The 19,499-nt window shown below is 41.8% G+C and overlaps 1 protein-coding gene across 3 annotated transcripts in view; it reads left to right on the forward strand.

The window, feature by feature from the left end:
* The window catches only part of mical2b (microtubule associated monooxygenase, calponin and LIM domain containing 2b), a 170,303-nt gene that overhangs the window by 137,411 nt on the left and 13,393 nt on the right, over positions 1 to 19,499 (forward strand). For 2 of the 3 annotated variants that reach the window (XM_034177203.1, XM_034177204.1), the window contains 8 exons: positions 4,591 to 4,752; positions 7,644 to 7,694; positions 11,360 to 11,478; positions 11,551 to 11,754; positions 11,993 to 12,168; positions 14,238 to 14,626; positions 15,703 to 15,776; positions 15,885 to 15,974. In XM_034177203.1, the coding sequence (XP_034033094.1) occupies positions 4,591 to 4,752; positions 7,644 to 7,694; positions 11,360 to 11,478; positions 11,551 to 11,754; positions 11,993 to 12,168; positions 14,238 to 14,626; positions 15,703 to 15,776; positions 15,885 to 15,974 (1,265 nt within the window). The remainder of the gene's footprint in view (positions 1 to 4,590; positions 4,753 to 7,643; positions 7,695 to 11,359; positions 11,479 to 11,550; positions 11,755 to 11,992; positions 12,169 to 14,237; positions 14,627 to 15,702; positions 15,777 to 15,884; positions 15,975 to 19,499) is intronic. The other variant, XM_034177202.1, reaches the window with a different exon arrangement.

The raw sequence follows: 19,499 nt of genomic DNA on the forward strand, positions 1-19,499 counted from the left end.
TATCACAGATTTAGACTGGTTTGTGAACAATATTTGAGGGAAATGGTGATACTGTGTATGTGGAAAAAGTTTTAGATCTTTGAGTTCATCTCATACAAAATGGGAGCAAAACCAAAAGTGTTGCGTTTATATTTTTGTTGAGTGTGTGTATATATATATATATATATATATATTCAATGGCTGGTTTTCTAAATTTGTTCGCTGTTGGTTGAGGGAAATAGTTTAACAAAAAGATGGGATTTCAGTCACATCTTGGTCGATAAATGCATGGTAGGAAATTTAATTTTTTTTAATAATAAAAGAAACGAATACAAATTTGACAGACTGACCCAATTTTATTTTTATTTGTTTAGCCTCTTATGAGCGAACTACGAAAACATTGAACTGACGGGCAGGCGTGCACGATGCCGCTGCAATGGTTTCGTGCATGCGGGAACACAGTGCGAGCAGCTGCAGCATGTGTAAATGCATCATGTAGCTGCTGTGAAAATAAAAATAAAAAATACATGCCACTCATGGGATTCAAACTTGCACTTTCCAAAAGCTCTGATTGCCAGCCAGAAACTTTACCACTGACCTACCATCGTTGTCAAGAAAGACATTGATGTATTTAAAAAAAAAAAATACAACCACTCACCACATAAAAATACCGCATTTTATTGATTCCCTCTCATGAAGCGGACAGGACAAGTATGAGCCATCTGTTACTCTGTAGATGACCCATGGTCACAGATGTACAGTCATGAAACGACATGAATGGCAAGCAGTGCACGCTTATCATATCCACATCTACTGGCTGCATGTCCAGCCAGCCCCGCGTGCGTGTCCTGCCCGACACGTCTGTCTTGTGGATGGTGTGCCGCAGGACAGACACCGCGTCATGTGGAACAGAGCTCACGTGGGTGACGTGACATTCAGATCACCTGCTGCGTGTTTTGATCTGACGGACCGTTTCACGTGGAGTAGCCTGACAATATGCACAACGTGCACTCGCTCACTGCAGCCCATTGCAACAGCGATATGTTTTTATGTATGTCCACGGGAGGACAGCAAGCAGACACGCATCACAGTGGGTAGTTGTTAACTCATGTCCGTCCAAACACGGTACGTGTCCCCCAACTAGGACATCCAGAACCACAGATCTCAACAGCCGCTCCTGTCAGTGGACACAGCCCCGTCAGTTTAGTGCACACACTGTGTCACTGTCTGTTTGCAAAGCCACACTCGTGGGGGCACTTAGACAAATTTCACATCCAGCTCGACACTGATCATCTGCTGACTGTTGTCGTGCTAACAGTGTGAATGGTCACACATTTTCTAAGTGCCAAGCAAGCGGTGTTAGATGTTCATGTGTGTCAGCTGGAATTTGGCCGATACCAACCACGAGAGGGTTCAGTGGGCTCTCACAGCGCACACTCTGTTTCAGCAGCTGGTGTTTGCAAATAGTTGTAGCAACAGGTGTACAAGGCGTTGGAGGCAGCTACAATATTACACGTATTGCATACGATTCCTCGTGTGCACTTCATGAACAGTTCGACCACATTCGTACTATGTGTGAAAGGTCCCTTAACATTGAGCCTTAACATATTTAAAAAAAAAAATCTGTCTGTTTCATTCTTCCTTCATGAAATGTGAATAGGTGGATTTAATTGGTGCAGACTGGGGGTAATCTTTTGTGAAAATGGACATTCGGGTCCGGTACACCATAATTGTGACCTACCATGCTAAGCAGGAGCCTCTCTCTGATCCTCCTCTGCTTTATGAAAACCATGAAAAGCCTCATCTTCAACCGCTTATACGGGACCGTGTCTCGGGGGCAACAGCTCCAGCAGGGGCCCCCAAACTTCCCTTTCCATGGAACGCATTTCAGCAGAAGACTTTTTTTTTTTTAAAGATTGTAATGGAGACACTTTAGCTTTTTTGAAACTGGGATGGAAATCAGCAGTAGGAGACCACCCAAACAAATAATTACACATTGTTATGGCAAATCAAACTTTTTAACAATTCACCACCATTATCATACCTCATGGTGACACTAGTGGCATAACCAGCAATTGCACCCCATATGTTCAGTGTTACACTTTAATTTCATATTCAGAACACCCCCCCCCCCCCCCCCCAAAAAAGATTGAATTTTTAAAGGCTCGTTTTAAAGCCTATTATTTCCCATCAGTATTTTTTTCTTATTTTATCTGCTGGTCTGTATGTTTTATTTGCACTTGGCATTTTAATTTTGTAGTTTTTATTGTTTTGATGTTTTATGATGTGCAAGCTGCAATTTTTTTCCTACTTAAAATGCTTATATGTCTGTATTTATATTTATTTTTGGGGAGAGGGTTGTTGGAGTATCCGTAGGGCCACTGTTAGTCTGCAGAATATAACGAGCATAGTCGTTATGCCTTTAATTTCTGTGCTGTGACCCAGTGGACTCACCTTTTGTGTAATGTTGACTCCATTACTCTGTGAGTACAAATGTTCATTTATGTGCTTATGTCTGTAACTGTAATGGACTTTTCCAGTGCTTGTAATGTCAGTGTGAAATTTAAAAATGTGAGCAGCAGTAAACTTGATACACGAGCTGACAGCATGTGTCACCATCAGGAGCAGGAAATATTTTTATCTTGTTTTATTAGACTGAAAAATATGTGTGTGTGTGTGTGTATATATATATATATATATATATATATATATATATATATATATATACACTGAACAAAACTATAAACTCAACACTTTTGTTTTTGCGCCCATTTTTCATGAGCTGAACTCAAAGATCTAAAACATTTTCTATATACACAAAAGACATTTCTCTCAAATATTGTTCATAAATCTGTTAGTCAATCAATCAATCAATCAATTTTTTTATATAGCGCCAAATCACAACAAACAGTTGCCCCAAGGCGCTTTTTATTGTAAGGCAAGGCCATACAATAATTATGTAAAACCCCAACGGTCAAAACGACCCCCTGTGAGCAAGCACTTGGCTACAGTGGGAAGGAAAAACTCCCTTTTAACAGGAAGAAACCTCCAGCAGAACCAGTGAGCTCTTCTCCTTTGCCGAGATAATCCATCCCACCTCACAGGTGTGGATTATTGCACAGGTGTGCCTTAGGTTGGCCACAATAAAAGGTCACTCTGAAATGTGCAGTTTTGCTTTATTGGGGAAGCTTGGGGGTGGGGGGTGTCAGAAAAACACTCAGTATCTGGTGTGACCATTTGTCTCATGTAGTGCAACTCCTTCGCTTCGATAAGGTTGATTGTGGGCTGTGGAATGTTGATCCACTCCTTCAATGGCTGTGCGAAGTTGCTGGATTTTTGCAGGAACTGAAACACACTGTCGTATACGCCGATCCAGAGCATCCCAAACATGCTCAATGGGTGGGATGTCCCATGAGTATGTTGCCCATCTAAGAACTGGGATGTTTTCCGCTTCCAGGAATTTTTTTGCAGATCCTTGCAACACGGGGCCATCCATGCATTATTGTGATGCAACATGAGGTGTTGGTCGTGGATGAATGACACAACAATGGGCCTCAGGATCTCATCACGGTATCTCTGTGCATTCAAAATGCTATCAATAAAATGTATGTTGGCCATAGCATATGCCTGCCCGTACCATAACCCCACCGCCATCACGGGCCACTCCGTCCACAACGTTGACATCAGCAAACTGATCACCCACACGATGCCACACATGCTGTCTGCCATCTGCCCTGAACAGTGAAAACCAGGATTCATCCGTGATAACAAATCTCCAAATGCCAGAGGCATTTGTCCACTTACTCAGGTCGAATACGACAATGAACTGCAGTCAGGTCGAGACCCCAATGAGGACGATGAGCATGCAGATGAGGGTCCCTGAGATGGTTTCTGACAGTTTGTGCAGAAATTCTTTGGTTCTGCAAACCAACTGTTGCAGCAGCTGTCCAGGTGGCTGGTCTCAGATGATCTTGGAGGTGAACATGCTGGATGTGGAGGTCCTGGGCTGATGTGGTTACACGTAGTCTACTGCCAAATTCTCTGAAACACCTTTGGAGACTGCTTATGGTAGAGACATGAACATTCAATTCACAGGCAACAGCTCTGGTTGACATTCCTGCTGTCAGCATGTCAACTACACGCTCCCTCAAAACGTGCGACATCTGTGGCATTGTGCTGTGTGATAAAACTGCACCTTTCAGAGTGGCCTTTTATTGTGGCCAGCCTAAGGCACACCTGTGCAATAATCATGCTGTCTAATCAGCATCTTGTGAACAATATTAGAGAAATAGGTCTTTTGTGTATATAGAAAATGTTTTTAGATCAGGTCAGCTCATGAAAAATGGGAGCAAAAACAAAAGTGGTGTTGTTGTTTTTTTTTATTCAGTGTATTTTACAATACGTATTCTGCTGCATGTTTTTATGCTACCTGGGAACTATTATATGGAAACATTGAATGCTTCTTATCATGTAATATAGTCTATTTTTTGAAGTTAATATGCATGAAATGAACTTGTCCACTTTACCTTCTGTGTTTATAATTGGATGTTTGAGCATTAATAAAAATATTAGACAATATTTAGTGGCCACATGATATTTTTTTTTCCTCAGCTGGAACATCCAGCCTGCTCTCAGAGAAAGTTGTTAGAGGGATGAAAGGAGACCGTGATGACACAGAGATGGCTGTGGAAGCTCTGGAGACCTCCTGTGTCGAGAATCCATCTGTGAAAGGTAACATGGAGGAAGAGAACCAAAGCCAGGATGGTGCCAAAGGTCAGTATGGGGCCAGCATCTTGTAATATGAAAGTTCATTCATCTTGCAAAGCTGCTACTACTTCTGCTACTTCTACATCTGCTTCTTCCTCCTCTCATAGCTCCACGTAGAGCAGGTAGCTCAATGGTTAAGTATCCTTGACTGTCAATATGTAGACCTGGGTTCAAATCCTACTCCGCTTTACTAAGTTAAGCCTGATTTACTATAAGTTTGTAAAAACGTGTGAACACCATAGAACTCACAAAAAACATCCTGCACACTGATTTTCTCCCAGTGCACACTGAGGATTGTGTCTTTCAAGTGTGCAAAATGGCACATATTGTCCATTTTAGGGCCCTGTCCCACTGGCGTTTAGAAGGATTTCGTTATGGATTGCGCACAAAATTGACCCATATTCGCCAAACATCCACAATACCTGTGTAACATGCCTGTATGAGTCGGCCATCATCCGAACACGCCCGTGATCATCCGCAGAGGCACGCATGTCCACAGCCAGGATTTTTGAGCTGTTCAGAAATCTGGATGCGGATGACAGCCGCCTTACATACTCCATATATACTCAATTCATGCACAATACATACTCACTCTATGCGCTGTATATCTGCCGTTAACTGCTGATAGCCGCAACTGATGGGGATTTGCGGCTTGGCAGCGGACCGGGACAGTGTGTAAAACAGATATATATCATGCCCATCATGTCCACATCACAAACTAAAATATGTTGTAGCGAATGCATACAAATTGGCCACGAATAAAGCGTTTTTATTACATCTGCTTTGCAGCTGATTTGCGGACAATCTGTGAATGCATAACAAACACGTCACGTAAACGCAAAGTACTATATGTGGCAGTAAGCGATATACCTGCCAGTCAGTGCCGGTCCAACTGTGTAAATCCACAAAGACATAGCTGCTGCAATCGGGTCTCCTCCAGGACTTTTATTTAACACCAAGAAATGGAAGAGTTGCTGTTTAGCCACAACTCACGCTGAAGTCTGTTTTCTGTGACACTCTCAAAAAAAAAAACAGTCTCACCCCAGCAGCTTCCCCCCTCCCGCTCCCCAAACTCATGAACAGTTAACCCTCGCATGACAACATGAACAACTCTGTGATCAACTTGTCCAAGTCCAGCAAATGCTCCAGAGGCTGTATTGTTGGTGTGAATAGTGATGCCGAAAGGAGCGAGTGCACTTATTTTATGACCGCAATGCAGATGCCGTGCACACGCGACACATGCGTGATGCATTCATAATACACCTGTAATACTGCCGTGATAAATATCAATGTGTCCGATCAGTTTCCTCACTAAATGCCTTATATAACCGTGGTTATTCATCATATATTTGCTATATATTATTAATATATCCGTAATTCATACTGGGACATTTGTCATTTTTGGCCATTTTTGTTGCGGACGACAATGAACACCCGCAATTTGTGTACTCAATTCATACACAATTAATCCTCTCCCCAGTGGGACAGGGCCCTTACGATGTTTGCCGCCATGGATATGCAGTTTTGGGCTTGTCTGCATAAATGCACAAATTTCTGGGAGGGAACATGCAAATAGGTGAGGTTTGCACATGCACCAGGATTTATCAGGATCAAAAGGGAATTTAGCAAGTGGTGAATATATCTGTTTTTTGTGAGTTTTAAAACGTGTTTACTTATAGCACTCATCAGACTGCTGTTCCAAGAAATCATTCATTGTAAATGTCAGGCACTGTTATGTCTGTGCATGCTGTGTGTGTGTGTGTGTGTGTGTGTGTATTCCCCCGGCAGAACACAGTATAATTATCCACCAGTTTACTTCAGTACGGTAGATTGAATCATAAATAAATGTCTGAAATGGATTGTTTTTGTTTTTTGTAACTGCAGTTGCCACTGCGTGAACAAGCTCAGTTGTGTGGCAGAGATTGTGTTTAACCTTTCATGATGGTCATCAACACTCACAAAATGCTCATTTACATACTGCTGCCTGCATCACGTTACTACCCACTTTTGCGTGCACAGTTATTTTTACTAAATCACCTGCAACATTGTCTTTACCCCAACGCACAAAAGTTTGGAAAACCCACACAATTTAGCACTCATTATCTGGGATCTTAGTAAATCAGGCCCTTAATCTACATTGTCTCAGTAGAGCAAGTGATTGAGTGGATAAGAAGCCGACCTGCCAATGTGTCCATCTGGGTCCACCCAGCTACAAATGAGTATCAGCCATTCTTGGGGAAGTAACCTGCACTGGACTGGCGTCCTTTCCAGGGGGAGTTGTAGACTTTCCACCTACAAATTCGTTTTGCGATTTCACACATCACTCTGTCTGGACATTTCTTGATATGGTAGTTCATGAACCTCCTTCCCACTCAGCATCTGTTCCTTCTTGCCTCCCTGTCTTTCTCTTCCACTGTACTTCCATTCTCATCACTCTTCGTCTCTTCTCATCACCAGCTCAAACCACCTCAGCATCTGGTTCTTAGATGTTTCTCCTTCTCCTGCTGTTCCTTATGCTTTCCAGCTGTGTAACTCCACATATCCATCTCAGCATGCTGACACATGCATGTTCTTCTTCTCCTGCACTCCCTTCCCTGCCCGTGTCATAGCCGGATACATCGTTGCTGGTCCTGCCATAGTCTAGCTTAAGTCTTATCTTAATTCTTTGGTCACACAACACTCCAGATACCGTGTTCCTGGTGTGTTATTCAACTTAAGAGCTTTATTGTTTTTGTCCGAAGTTGAATTCAAGTTCATATTTTGCACGTTCATTCATGTTCGACATGGTGTAAACGAACACGCTACACTTGGGTTTGGTTGATTTGTAGCAATGTGTCCCAAAAAGTTTCTAGCACTTACTTTTCGTGCCTCTTGTGTTTTTGGTGCCGTTGCTGTAGAGCACCTTAAGTCCAGACAGAATAATCGGTGGAAGAGGAAGCTCCAAGCCAGTGAGTACTGCTGATTTTTTTATTTTGTAGCTTTCTTTTTCTGTCTCCAATGTGATTTTCCTGGCTTTTAAACATATCTTTCATATTTGATTGAAATCTGAATCCCGGGGTCTGGTCAGTCTCTACCGGCGGTAGATAATTGGCCTGATTGTAATGCGGCTGACATACTTGGTGCAGGACTCTGGTTGTTCCCAGTTAAATTATCATTGAGATTTCCTTTGTTTGCTGTACTGTGCTGAATGTCATGTTGGGTCTAATCTTATTTATGTGTTGTTTATCTTGTAACATTGCCTCAGTCTGTGCAGGCTGAGGGAGGACGCAGAGGTAAATGTTATTGTCGTAGGCAAAGATCCATGTTTTATTGGTGCATTCTAGTCATAAACATTCTGGATGTTTACGGTTTGAAAGCTGGAATAGAGCTGGATGATCGACCTGCACAAAAAAGCATGACTGACATAAATGAGTATTGCGTCATTTCATGCATAGGGTTCACCAATATGTGGCATGAGGGTCCATTTTTAAATTTCCTTGCAAGGTGCTATAGACCGTAAGATATGAATATACAGACCATCAGGGACACATAAAATCCACTATTGAGATAAGTCATGTTATACTTTTTTTTGGATGGGCTCATGGGAAAACCCCAGAGTGCTATTTTTGGCGGCTATATTAAGACTCGGGCGCAAAACAAACATAAAGGGAAGAATTGATGACTGATACTTTCTTGTTCAACTAAATTCGATGTCCGCATGTATTTAAGGCTCTCAAGGAGTGACGCTTTCAAACACAACTGGAGTTTTATTTGTTGAATAAATTAGCAGTTTAGGAAGACGGGTTTTAAATGTAACAGACTGGGACACTACGGGTTACATTCAACACCACATTTTTTTTGGCATGCTCTCTGCAGCCGTACCGAGTGATTAAGACACTGGTCTATGGGGGGAAATTAATTTTACCATGTGCCAATCAAATCAGAAGTAAATTCAGATAAATTAGTTGAAGTCATTTCTGTTTAATTTTACCAAAATAATATTTAGGTGTTATGTGTCACAAATTTGGTGGGGTTTGGTGTCCCCCTTTTCAGATTAAAAACTCAAAAGAGAAAAATTCCAAGATCACTCTAAGAAATAAAACATTGAATTTAATTGATAAAGTTAAGGTAACTTTTTCCACATAACATTGTCAATTCCCCATTCCAGCTTTAAAAGTGTTGTGCACATTTGAAAAATATGTTGCAGCAGCTGATCAGACTTGTGTGTGTGTGTGTGTGTGTGTTATATCTGCATATGTTGTAAATCCATGAAACATTATAAACCAGGTTATGGCTTTAAGTCATAGAGCTGTAGTGCACCATTTCCAACACTGGATGTTAGCATTTTCCTCCTGACACATGGACGGTGTTCTGTGTGTGTAGATGTCTAAAGGATGGGAGTTACTATTCCCTTTTGTGATGTCAAAACTAGACACTGGCCTTCCTGTGAGCAGGTAGAGCATGTAGCTGAGTGGATAAGGAGCTGGCCTGCCAATATGTAGACCTGGGTTCGAATCTTGCTCATGCTATCTGTCTGTGTGCTTGGACAAGAAACTTGATCTATGAGGGGCGATTGAGAATTTTTGAGCCTGACCCAGAAAAGTAGGGTGTGGTTCTCCAGCTTTCACATTCTGAGAAACCAACATTTTTCAAGGATGTGTGAAATTTTGACTCACTGGTGTAATGTTGAGAACCACGCCCTATTTTTTTCTGGTTCAGGCTCAAAACATCTCGATCACCTCTTGTGCATAATCTCAGTCTTCCCAGCTGTAAATGGGTACCAGCCTTGGCTGGTGAAGTAACCTGCGTTGGACTGGCTTCCCGCCCAGGTGAAGTCAGACTTCCATCCGCTTGATACTATGGAATCTGCAGATAAGCACTGCCCCCAGAGCCTATACAGGACTTATTTCTTCTGTCTGTGAGCGGAGCGGTGTAGTAGTTGGCACGTTTCCTCACAGCAAGAAGGTCTTGTATTGTTGTAGATCTGGAGTTGTCAGGGAAGGAGCCCGGTGTAAAATCCATGCCAAATCAAGATGTGGATCCATAACAGGTCCACTGTGGTGACCTCACATGAACAGTAGTAGTTAAAAAGTGAACGCACAGATTCATAATAATGTTTAATTTATTACTAATTATTTCGGCAGAAGATGAATCAAATTGGACTGAAGCCAAATGCAGGAGTCATCTCACAATCCAACCGCGGGTTCAGAGATGATGTGACCAACTTTTTCTGGGTCAACTGCAGTCGAACGCATGAATTTGAGCCTAACTTTTAGACCGCTAATATATTTTTGCGGGCATAGTGAATAAAGCTTAACAGTTAAAAACATTTGTAAAGTCTGAAATCAAAGATTTTAGTGCCTGTCTGTTACATGTTTTGTAGCAGACAGACAGCCATAAATGATAGAGCTCTTAACTCTACAGGCAGGAGAAAACTGACTACCAGACAGAAAGGAAGGTTTGGGGGGATAATTTCTCTTCACACCATACAGACCTGCCATTCATTTCAGTGGAGTCTTGCACAGGCAGACAGTTTTGACTTATGGTTATAATTTTAAACAAACTAATTCCAGACAAGTTATTGAAATTAACATCACGCCTGTCGTTTTACAAATTGAAAATATCAGCTATATGTTTTAGCTTTAAAGTAATGCACTAATTTTGAAGATTTTAGCATTTAGACACACATGCCGCAATGCATTATGGGTACATTAGTTTCCTGACATCATTGGTTGGTTAGTCAGTATAATACACAGTTACTGAAACGTGTGGTGGGTTTTACAAATAAATCTGTATTTGTAAATATGTCATTTTTTTCATTTGTTAAAAAAAGGCAATTTGAAAACTGACAATTTTGTTCAAGTCCTTCATCACTTAGCGACTGTGTGGCTGTTCACACTGCCATGAACACTGCCATCTACTGCCTGTAGATGGCAGGGAAATGACCGGCAAGACTGTGTAGTGTGAAGAGAAATTCTTTTTTTTCTCTTTCTCTCCTTTCTCTCTGAGCACCAGGTCTCTCTTGCTGAGAGAAGGCTGATGAGACAGAAGCGCTGACTCGTTGTTGTCACTAGCTGCCAGTGTGCTGAAGTAAATACTGAAAGTTATCGGTTTAGCTTTTATCTGTAACTTCCACTAAATTTTACAGGGATTTATGGGTTTAGCTTTATAAAAGTTAACTTTTCAGTTAGCGGATTAACAGTTATTGAAGCTAACTTTTTGGTTAGCTGTGCCCACCACTGAGTGTTTGGGTGTGGGTCAGCAGTGTTCATATGTGTCAAATAACATCCAATATGTATATGTTTTGTGTCCATCTTCCTTATTTTTGTCATTTAAAAGTCCTTATGTTGAGTAACAGCACATACTGTGGGGTGCACATGTGCTACACTGAGTTACTGTCTGTTGTTAAACTCACTCCTGAGTTCCATATACAGGAAAATAAAAAGTGTGACTTGTAATTCTTATGTGATCAGACACAAACGCAGCAGAGGTCAATACCTTAATCCCCCCCCCCCCCCCCCCCCCATATGGGGCGACTGTTTAAAAATGAGACCTGATGTTTTGACTGATGCAGTGTTTTCTGAATTATTTGTAAAATTAAGATAACCTTCCCTCCTGTTACGTAATTGTGCAGCATTCCCTCTGGTTTTCGTCAAACGATTCCAGAAAAGCTGGACACTGGACAGAGAAGAACCAGAAACCGTCCCTGAAGCGGATTGTGACGTTGAGATCGCCTCAGCAAATAAACAATCTGTACGTTTCACAGAGTTGATTCAACTGTTACAGCAGATACGCCTGATTGATTAAACCGGGTTCTTCTTGCAGAAACTTGGTGATGGATCCAAGACATCAGCCGACAACCCGAGTCCTCCAGAGAGTAGCGATCGGACTGAAGAGCCTTCAGTCTGCAGCTCTATCAGCCAGAAGAAACGCTTGACAATAAAGCTTTCTGACAAGGAGAAACTTCTGAACTGGGATGTGCAGGAAACGTTCGACGCCAAGACCGCACAGCAACCGAAGAACCAGGTTGGGAGTCCACTCTGGTTTTTCATGAAATACATAAAACTCTAAGTTGGACTGAATTTTGCCTCCGTCCATGTCCACCAAAGACAATCTGATTCATGACATCTGGAATGATGGTCGAGGCTTGAGAGGATTTTCTCTTCTTTATCTCGCTTCTCTTTCCTTCAGTAATGCGATGATGTGAGTGTGATAAAAGAGGACTCGATGTTCACTGCACTTTTCTCGGTCTCTGATGTGTTATCAGGCTCCAGCAGAGACAGAAGCAGATAAGCCTCAGCTCCACTCGGGCCAGGAGGAGGAAGTGGCCCAAATCCAAACCTCTGCCTCGCCCCTGTCAGCTTTCCAGCTCATAGCCAACGCCTTCAGGAGAACGTTTAGTGTGACCAATCCCTCCAGTGGCGCCAGCGCAACAGCCTCAATGTGGGCACAAAACACACTCTCTGTTGCTCTAAACCTCAGGCTTTTCCACAAAAAAAAAAAACTCAGCAAAGTCATAACAAAGAGAAAAATATTAAATATCACAGAACAGGATGAGAGCTTCATTTCTGTCGGGAAGATTTCAACACAATTTTGGTTGGTTGTTCGCAGAACTCCTCAAAAACTGAAAGGCATCAGAGGGCAGATGCATATCCTGCACACTCTACACACCGCAGTATAAACGTACTAGTCAGTATACATATTGTATGTCTATGATGGTGTCTTACCTTTGTGTGACTTCCTCATTTGATTTCTGTGTGACTTCATTATGAAGTCATTCATACCAATCAATCACACATTTTGTTGATCAAAATATGCATCTGTCCTTCTTGGTTGTTGAGATATATTATACAAATAATGAATGTTTAAGTTCAATGGTATGAATATTTCATGAGGTGAAAGATGGAATGTTCCATCTTTCACCTCATGAAATATTCGTATCATTGAATGAATGTAAAAACATTCATTATTTGTTTTATATAACGGCTAAAATGGATGCTTGTGATTTGACGTTATATGAATTTATAAACAACAGAAAAGGGTCTTTATATTTTGGTGTGGTTCTTTGACATCAACAGTCTAACACAAACTTTAAATAGAAGACTAAAATTGTCCTCAGTCAACTTGGAAAAACGGTTAGTCTGTGATACTTCCAAAAAAAAAAAACTTTGTGTACTTCCTCAGTACACGAAAAATCTCGTCATAAATTTGTCCAGCTTTTCATCCCAACAGCTCTTCATGCCTCCAGACGGCTTACAGCATAATGGATTTGTTTGTGTGTGTGTGTGTGTGTGTGTGTGTTAAAAGAATTAGCACCGTCAATTAGCTCGTTCAAATCGTCATCCGTCAGCAAAACAAACTCTGCCATGTTTAGCTAAACACTGTCCTCACTAGTGTGTGGGTGGGCGGGGTTCGCAGTGTGCAATGGTACAAAATGTATGGAACCAAATTTCCACGCTAAATGGAACCGTAGTTGCACGCTAAATGTAACGCAACACAAGTAGGATGAATAATCCATGTCACGTGACATACAAAGCAACAATCAAATATATATAAAACCTTGACCTTTGACCAAACAATCACCTCTAGATATCTATCAGTTATATTCCCACCAAGTTTGATGCTTCTCATCTTACTGGTTGTTGATATAAAACAAAGGCACGTTTGCACCAACTTTTCCTTATCCTTTGACCAAACTACTCCAAAATATAATAATCTCTAGATATCTGCCAAAATATTTCCACTAAGTTTGATAGAAAGCTGTCCAGTACTTTTTATGTGACCTTATCCACAGACTCATGCGCACAGACACCAGTAAAAACATTACCCTGCTTCGCTGGCATGCAGGATAATTAATTGATTTTCATGAAACGCAGAGAAACGTTGGGTCAAGTTTGCAAGATTTTTTTTTTTTTTTTGTGTGACTGCAGTAGCCATCATTAAATTTTTAAAGGTAGGTCTTTATTAAGGTTAGAATCAGAAAATGTAAAACTCTGCAAAGGCCAATTCTGGTTTGCACTGTAATGTGTCATTCTTTTCTGATATCAGACTCTCTGAATCTGAGTCTGATATCAGATATCCTACTTTGATAGCAGAGCAGTGAGATTAATGGGATAGGAGTTGAGCTACCAGTATTTAGGCATGGATTTGATACCCAGTGTTTCTGTATGTGTAATTGGGCAGGACACATGATCTGCATAGTCCCAGCCCAACCAGCTGCCAGGGAACTGGTCTTGGCCATGCAAGTACTTTGCAATGAGCTGGTGCCCATCCAGGGAGAGTCACAAACTTTCATTCGCTTCACTCTACACTATCCAAATCTCGATATTCCTCAGGGCCTATCCAGATCTTATGTCATACATTGATAACCATTTTTGATGATAGATTTTAAAATATCAACCTCTTTGTTAGTATTTGTTACCATTTCACAGTACATTTAAACAGAAACCCATGTGTCAAAGGGAGGTGTGATATTATTTGTTTTCATGTATTTCTCTTGTCCCCTACACCAGGAGGACCAAAGGGGTTGGCCCCCACAAACCGAGGCCCATGTCAGAAGGGACTTTTAAACTTGGTCCGCTCTTCAGCACTTTGCCTCCAGACCCATTCAAAGAGGAAAAGAAGAGCGCCAAGCGAGACTCCAACCCTTGGTGTGCGTCCTTAGGGACTGATCCATGGGGGAGTGGGCATGACCTACCTTCTCTGTTGCAGCAGGTGTCTCTACAGACCCGGAAAAGCTCTGGAGGGGTCTTCGTTGATGACATGGCCTCGCTGCCTCGCCGGAGACTTGATTTGTTCTCCTCCCTGCGGCTGAGGAAGAGGGAGGGGTCAGAGAGCAAGGGGAAGGAGCAAAAAGTTCAAAAGGAAATCAGGACTATCCTCACCAACCTCAGGAAGAAAGGTCAGTGGATGGAGCATAAGAAACAAGTTTAAAAATGAGGAAAGAATGGCTTTTCCCCTTCGAATTATGGTTTTAAAGCCACTAACTCTTGAATAGCTACCATTGTGCAGACCTGGGTTTAATTCCGGGTCATCTGTCTCCTTGGCCATGGCTTGATGGACTGGGATTCCATTCAAGCGGAGTCGTAGAGTCTTATCTGCTTCACACTGCAGTATCTGGGAATAAGCATTGACACCAAGAAACCTTTGGGCCAGAAGAAGTCTCAGTTCTACTTCATTGTTTTCCCTTTTGCAAGGATAATATTTCGGAAATGTGGAGAAATGTTTTTTTAGCTGTACCGTGAAGCAGATGTTATTTATTGGAAAAGACTTAGGTCATGGGAGAATGTGGGATAGATCTACGTAAATGGGTAGAGCCAACACATTTTAGAGTTCAGTTACACAACAACACATCATATTTTCTGGCGTGTGTGACGTAGCTTTTACTTAAGCCAGTTTGGGAGATCCTGCAATTTATACGAAGCTGTGACTTGTATTCTGAAAAATAGCATGTTTAATAGTAGTAATAATAAGAAACTTTATATAGGGTTTTCCCAGGGAACAATGCACTCAACAAAATAAAGTCAAATAATGAGTACACCACAATAAGGCACAAATCTCCAAAGTTAAAAAGCTGATTTAAAAAAAATAAATAAAATGGACTCACATTTTTGAGGTTTGAACACTGGCGGTTAACAATCTGTGTTCATTTTGAGTATTTCTTTTGTCCGAACTGCAACAAATAACATAAAATATGTTGTCCAGCACACATTCATCTATCTTGATTGCTTTTAGTATTTAAAAGTCATTATGTTAAGTAATGGCACAAGCTGTGGTGTGCACATGTGCTATACTGAGTTCCTGTCTGTTGTTAAATTCACCCCCACAGAAATAAGAGTTAAAATAAAACAAGGTAAAAATGAGTACCATGAACAGAAAAAAGGTGTGACTTATTCTCTGGAAAATACAGTATTTGGTGACAGTCTACTCTCTCACAGCTGACCTTGTATTCTAAATTTGTTTTCGTCTTTCATCTAGCTGCCAGCCAACAGAATTTGGAAGAACTTTCCTCCACTGATGATGAAAATGAAAACCCACCATCCAGTCAGAAGGTCTGAATACACTATGTACTTTGTGTACTGTGAGGCGGGACTATATAGACGTTGTATGTATATTCCAGCAAGTTGATTTTCTGTGATGTTTCACACGTCTGGTGGCAGGTGTGTACAGAGCGACAGAGGAGGAAACAGGAGAAAACAGCAGCCCAACAAGCTAAGCGAGAGCAGTTGAAGAGGCTTCATAGAGCTCAGGTAGTCTTTTCCTTTTAATATCACTCCATTCTCACATCAGAGAGCAGGTAACCATCTCACCAACCGGATCTCAAGATGCATCATGAAGGTTCTCAGTAGTTCAAGTAGGATTTTCAATTTCAATTTATTTTCATTTACAGTGAGGAAAATAAGTATTTGAACACCCTGCGATTTTGCAAGTTCTCCCACTTAGAAATCATGGAGGGGTCTGAAATTTTCATCTTAGGTGCATGTCCACTGTGAGAGACATAATCTAAAAAAAAAAAAAAAAAAAATCCAGAAATCACAATATGATTTTTTTAATAATTTATTTGTATGTTACTGCTGCAAATAAGTATTTGAACACCCTGCGATTTTGCAAGTTCTCCCACTTAGAAATCATGGAGGGGTCTGAAATTTTCATCTTAGGTGCATGTCCACTGTGAGAGACATAATCTAAAAAAAAAAATATGGAAATCACAATGTATGATTTTTTTTTAATAATTTATTTGTATGTTACTACTGCAAATAAGTATTTGATCCCCTACCAACCAGCAAGAATTCTGTCTCTCACAGACCTGTTAATTTTTCGAAGCCCTCTTATTCTGCACTCTTTTACCTGTATTAATTGCACCTGTTTGAACTTGTCACCTGTATAAAAGACACCTGTTCACACACTCAATCACACTCCAACCTGTCCACCATAGCCAAGACCAAAGAGCTGTCTAAGGACACCAGGGACAAAACTGTAGACCTGCACAAGGCTGGGATGGACTACAGGACAACAGGCAAGCAGCTTGGTAGAAGACAACTGTTATGATTACGAGGTCTATTAGAAAACTAACCCGCAGTTTTATTAAAAAAAACAAACTATGGATTTGAATCACGTGCGATTACACCAGACATGCTTGAACCCTCGTGCGCATGCGTGAGTTTTTTCACGTGTGTCGGTGACGTCATTCGCCTGTGGGCAGGCTTTGAGTGAGCACTGGTCCAGCCCTCTCAGCTGAAATCCTTTGTCTGAGACGCTGCTGCAGACGGCGCGTGTTGCTTTATCAAAATTTTTTCAGGACCTGTGAGGGATATCCGAGTGGACACTATTCGAGAAATTCAGCTGGTTCTTGGTGAAAAGTTTAACGGCTGATGAGACGTTGTGGAGTTTCTTTCGCTTTAAGGACAGCTCACAAAGCGGATTGGTGCAGCGCGGTCGGAGGTGGCGTCCGTCTGCCTGTTTCAAGCTGAAAACTTCCACATTTTCAGGCTCTGTTCACCCAGGTCATCGTCAGAGAAGAGAGTTTCAGAAGAAGTCGGCATGAGGAGTTTATGCGGACATTCCACTGTTAAAGGAGATTTTGTAATGAAAGAACATGCGGGCAAATTCGCCGAGTCGGTTCCGTGACGACACCGCAAATCCGTCTGCGCCGCGACAGGAAAAACACCTTTGTGTTGAAAACCATTTGTAAAATTCAGGCGGCTTTTGATGGCTTTCAACAAGTGAGTATCTGAGAAATTGTTTAACAGCTGGGCATGTTCCAACTGTCTGTTAAGGTTTCCAATGGAGGTGTTTTTCCTGTTGCGACCCCCCACGGTTGGGTCCGGCCCGACATGCGAATCTGCCCGCACGTTCTTTCATTACAAAATCTCCTTTAACAGTGGAATGTCCGCATAAACTCCTCATGCCGACCTCTTCTGAAACTTCTCTGTTCTCTGACGACGACCTGGGTGAACAGAGCCTGAAATGTGGAAGTTTTCAACTTGAAACAGCGAGATGACGTCGCCTCGGGGGCACAGATCGCCATCAGGCGCCGTGGGCCATCCTTAAAGCGACACTTACAGACCAAAATCTCTCATCAGCCGTTAAAATTTTTACCGAAAATCAGCTGAATTTATCGAATGGTGTCCACTCAGTTGTGCCTTACAGTTTTTGAAAAAATTTTGATCAAACAAAGCAGCAGTCTCTGAGCCATTCCTAAAAAAAAAAAATCGACGAGAGGGTGGGTCACTCCTCACTCAAAGACTGCCCACAGGCGAATAACGTAACCGACAGGCGTGAAAAAACTCTCGCATGCCCATGAGGGTTCAAGCATGTCTGATGTAATCACACGTGATTCAAATCCATATGGTTTTTGAAAAAAATAATAAGGTCGGATACTTTTCTGACAGACCTCGTATTTATTAGAAAGTGGAAGAAACTCAAGATGACTGTCAATCTCCTTTGGTCTGGGATTCTATGCAAGATCTCACTTTGTGGAGTAAGGATGATTTTGAGAAAGCTCAGAAGTACACAGGAGGACCTGGTCAATGACCTGAAGAGAGCTGGGACCACAGTCACAAAGATTAAATTAGTAACACATGATGCTGTCATGGTTTAAAATCCTGCAGGGCAACAAGGTCCCCCTGCTCAAGCCAGCACATGTCCAGGCCCGTTTGAAGTTCACCAGTGACCATCTGGATGATCCAGAGGAGGCATGGGAGAAGGTCATGTGGTCAGATGAGACCAGAATAGAGCTTTTTGGAATCACTTCCACTTACCATGTTTAGAGGATGAGAACAGCCCCAAGAAAATCATCCCAGCCGTGAAGCATGGGGGTGAAAACATCATACTCTGGGATTGCTCTTCTGCAAAGGGGACAGGACGACTGCACCGTATTGAAGGGAGGATGGATGGGATCATGTATTGTGAGATTTTGGCAAACAGCCTCCTTCCCTCAGTAAGAGCATTGAAGATGGGTCACGGCTGGGTCTTCCAGCATGACAATGACCCCAAACACACAGCCAGGGCAACTAAGGAGGGGCTCCGTAAGAAGCATTTCAAGGTCCTGGAGTGGCCTGGCCAGTCTCCAGACCTGAACCCAACAGAAAATCTTTGGAAGGAGCTGAAACTCCAAACCTGAAGGATCTAGAGAAGATCTGTATGGAGGAATGGGCCCAAATCCCTGCTGCAGTGTGTGCAAACCTGGTGAAAAACTACAGGAAACGTTTGACCTCTGTAATTGCAAAGAAAGGCTACTGTACCAAATATTAACATTGATTTTCACAGGTGTTCAAATACTTAATTGCAGTAGTAACATACAAATAAATTATTAAAAAATCAGACATTGTGATTTCCGCAGGGTGTTCAAATACTTATTTTCCTCACTGTATATAGCGCCAAATCACAACAATGTTGGCTCAAGGCACTTCACACAAGTAAGGTCTAAACTTACCAAGCCCCAGAGCAAGAACACAGGCAACAGTGGTAATGAAAGACTCCCTCTGAGGAAGAAACTTCAAGCAGACCAGACTCAAAGGGGTGACCCTCTGCTTGGGCCATGCTACAGACACAAATTACAAAACAATTCACAAAATGAACGTACAGGAAATGTTGCCAGTGCACAGGACAGTTTCTGGAACAGATACCACACCCATCTCTGGATGGAGCTGCACCTCAAACAGAGAGAAAAGAAAAAAACAATCAGGCATCAGGAAGACAACAAATACAGTGTAATTTGTCATCATTAAGCAACAAGAACAACAAAAGAAATACTAAGGTGATTGCCAGCCACT

This window comes from Thalassophryne amazonica, chromosome 8 (genome assembly GCF_902500255.1).
Source record: "Thalassophryne amazonica chromosome 8, fThaAma1.1, whole genome shotgun sequence".
Taxonomy (NCBI): Eukaryota; Metazoa; Chordata; class Actinopteri; order Batrachoidiformes; family Batrachoididae; genus Thalassophryne; species Thalassophryne amazonica.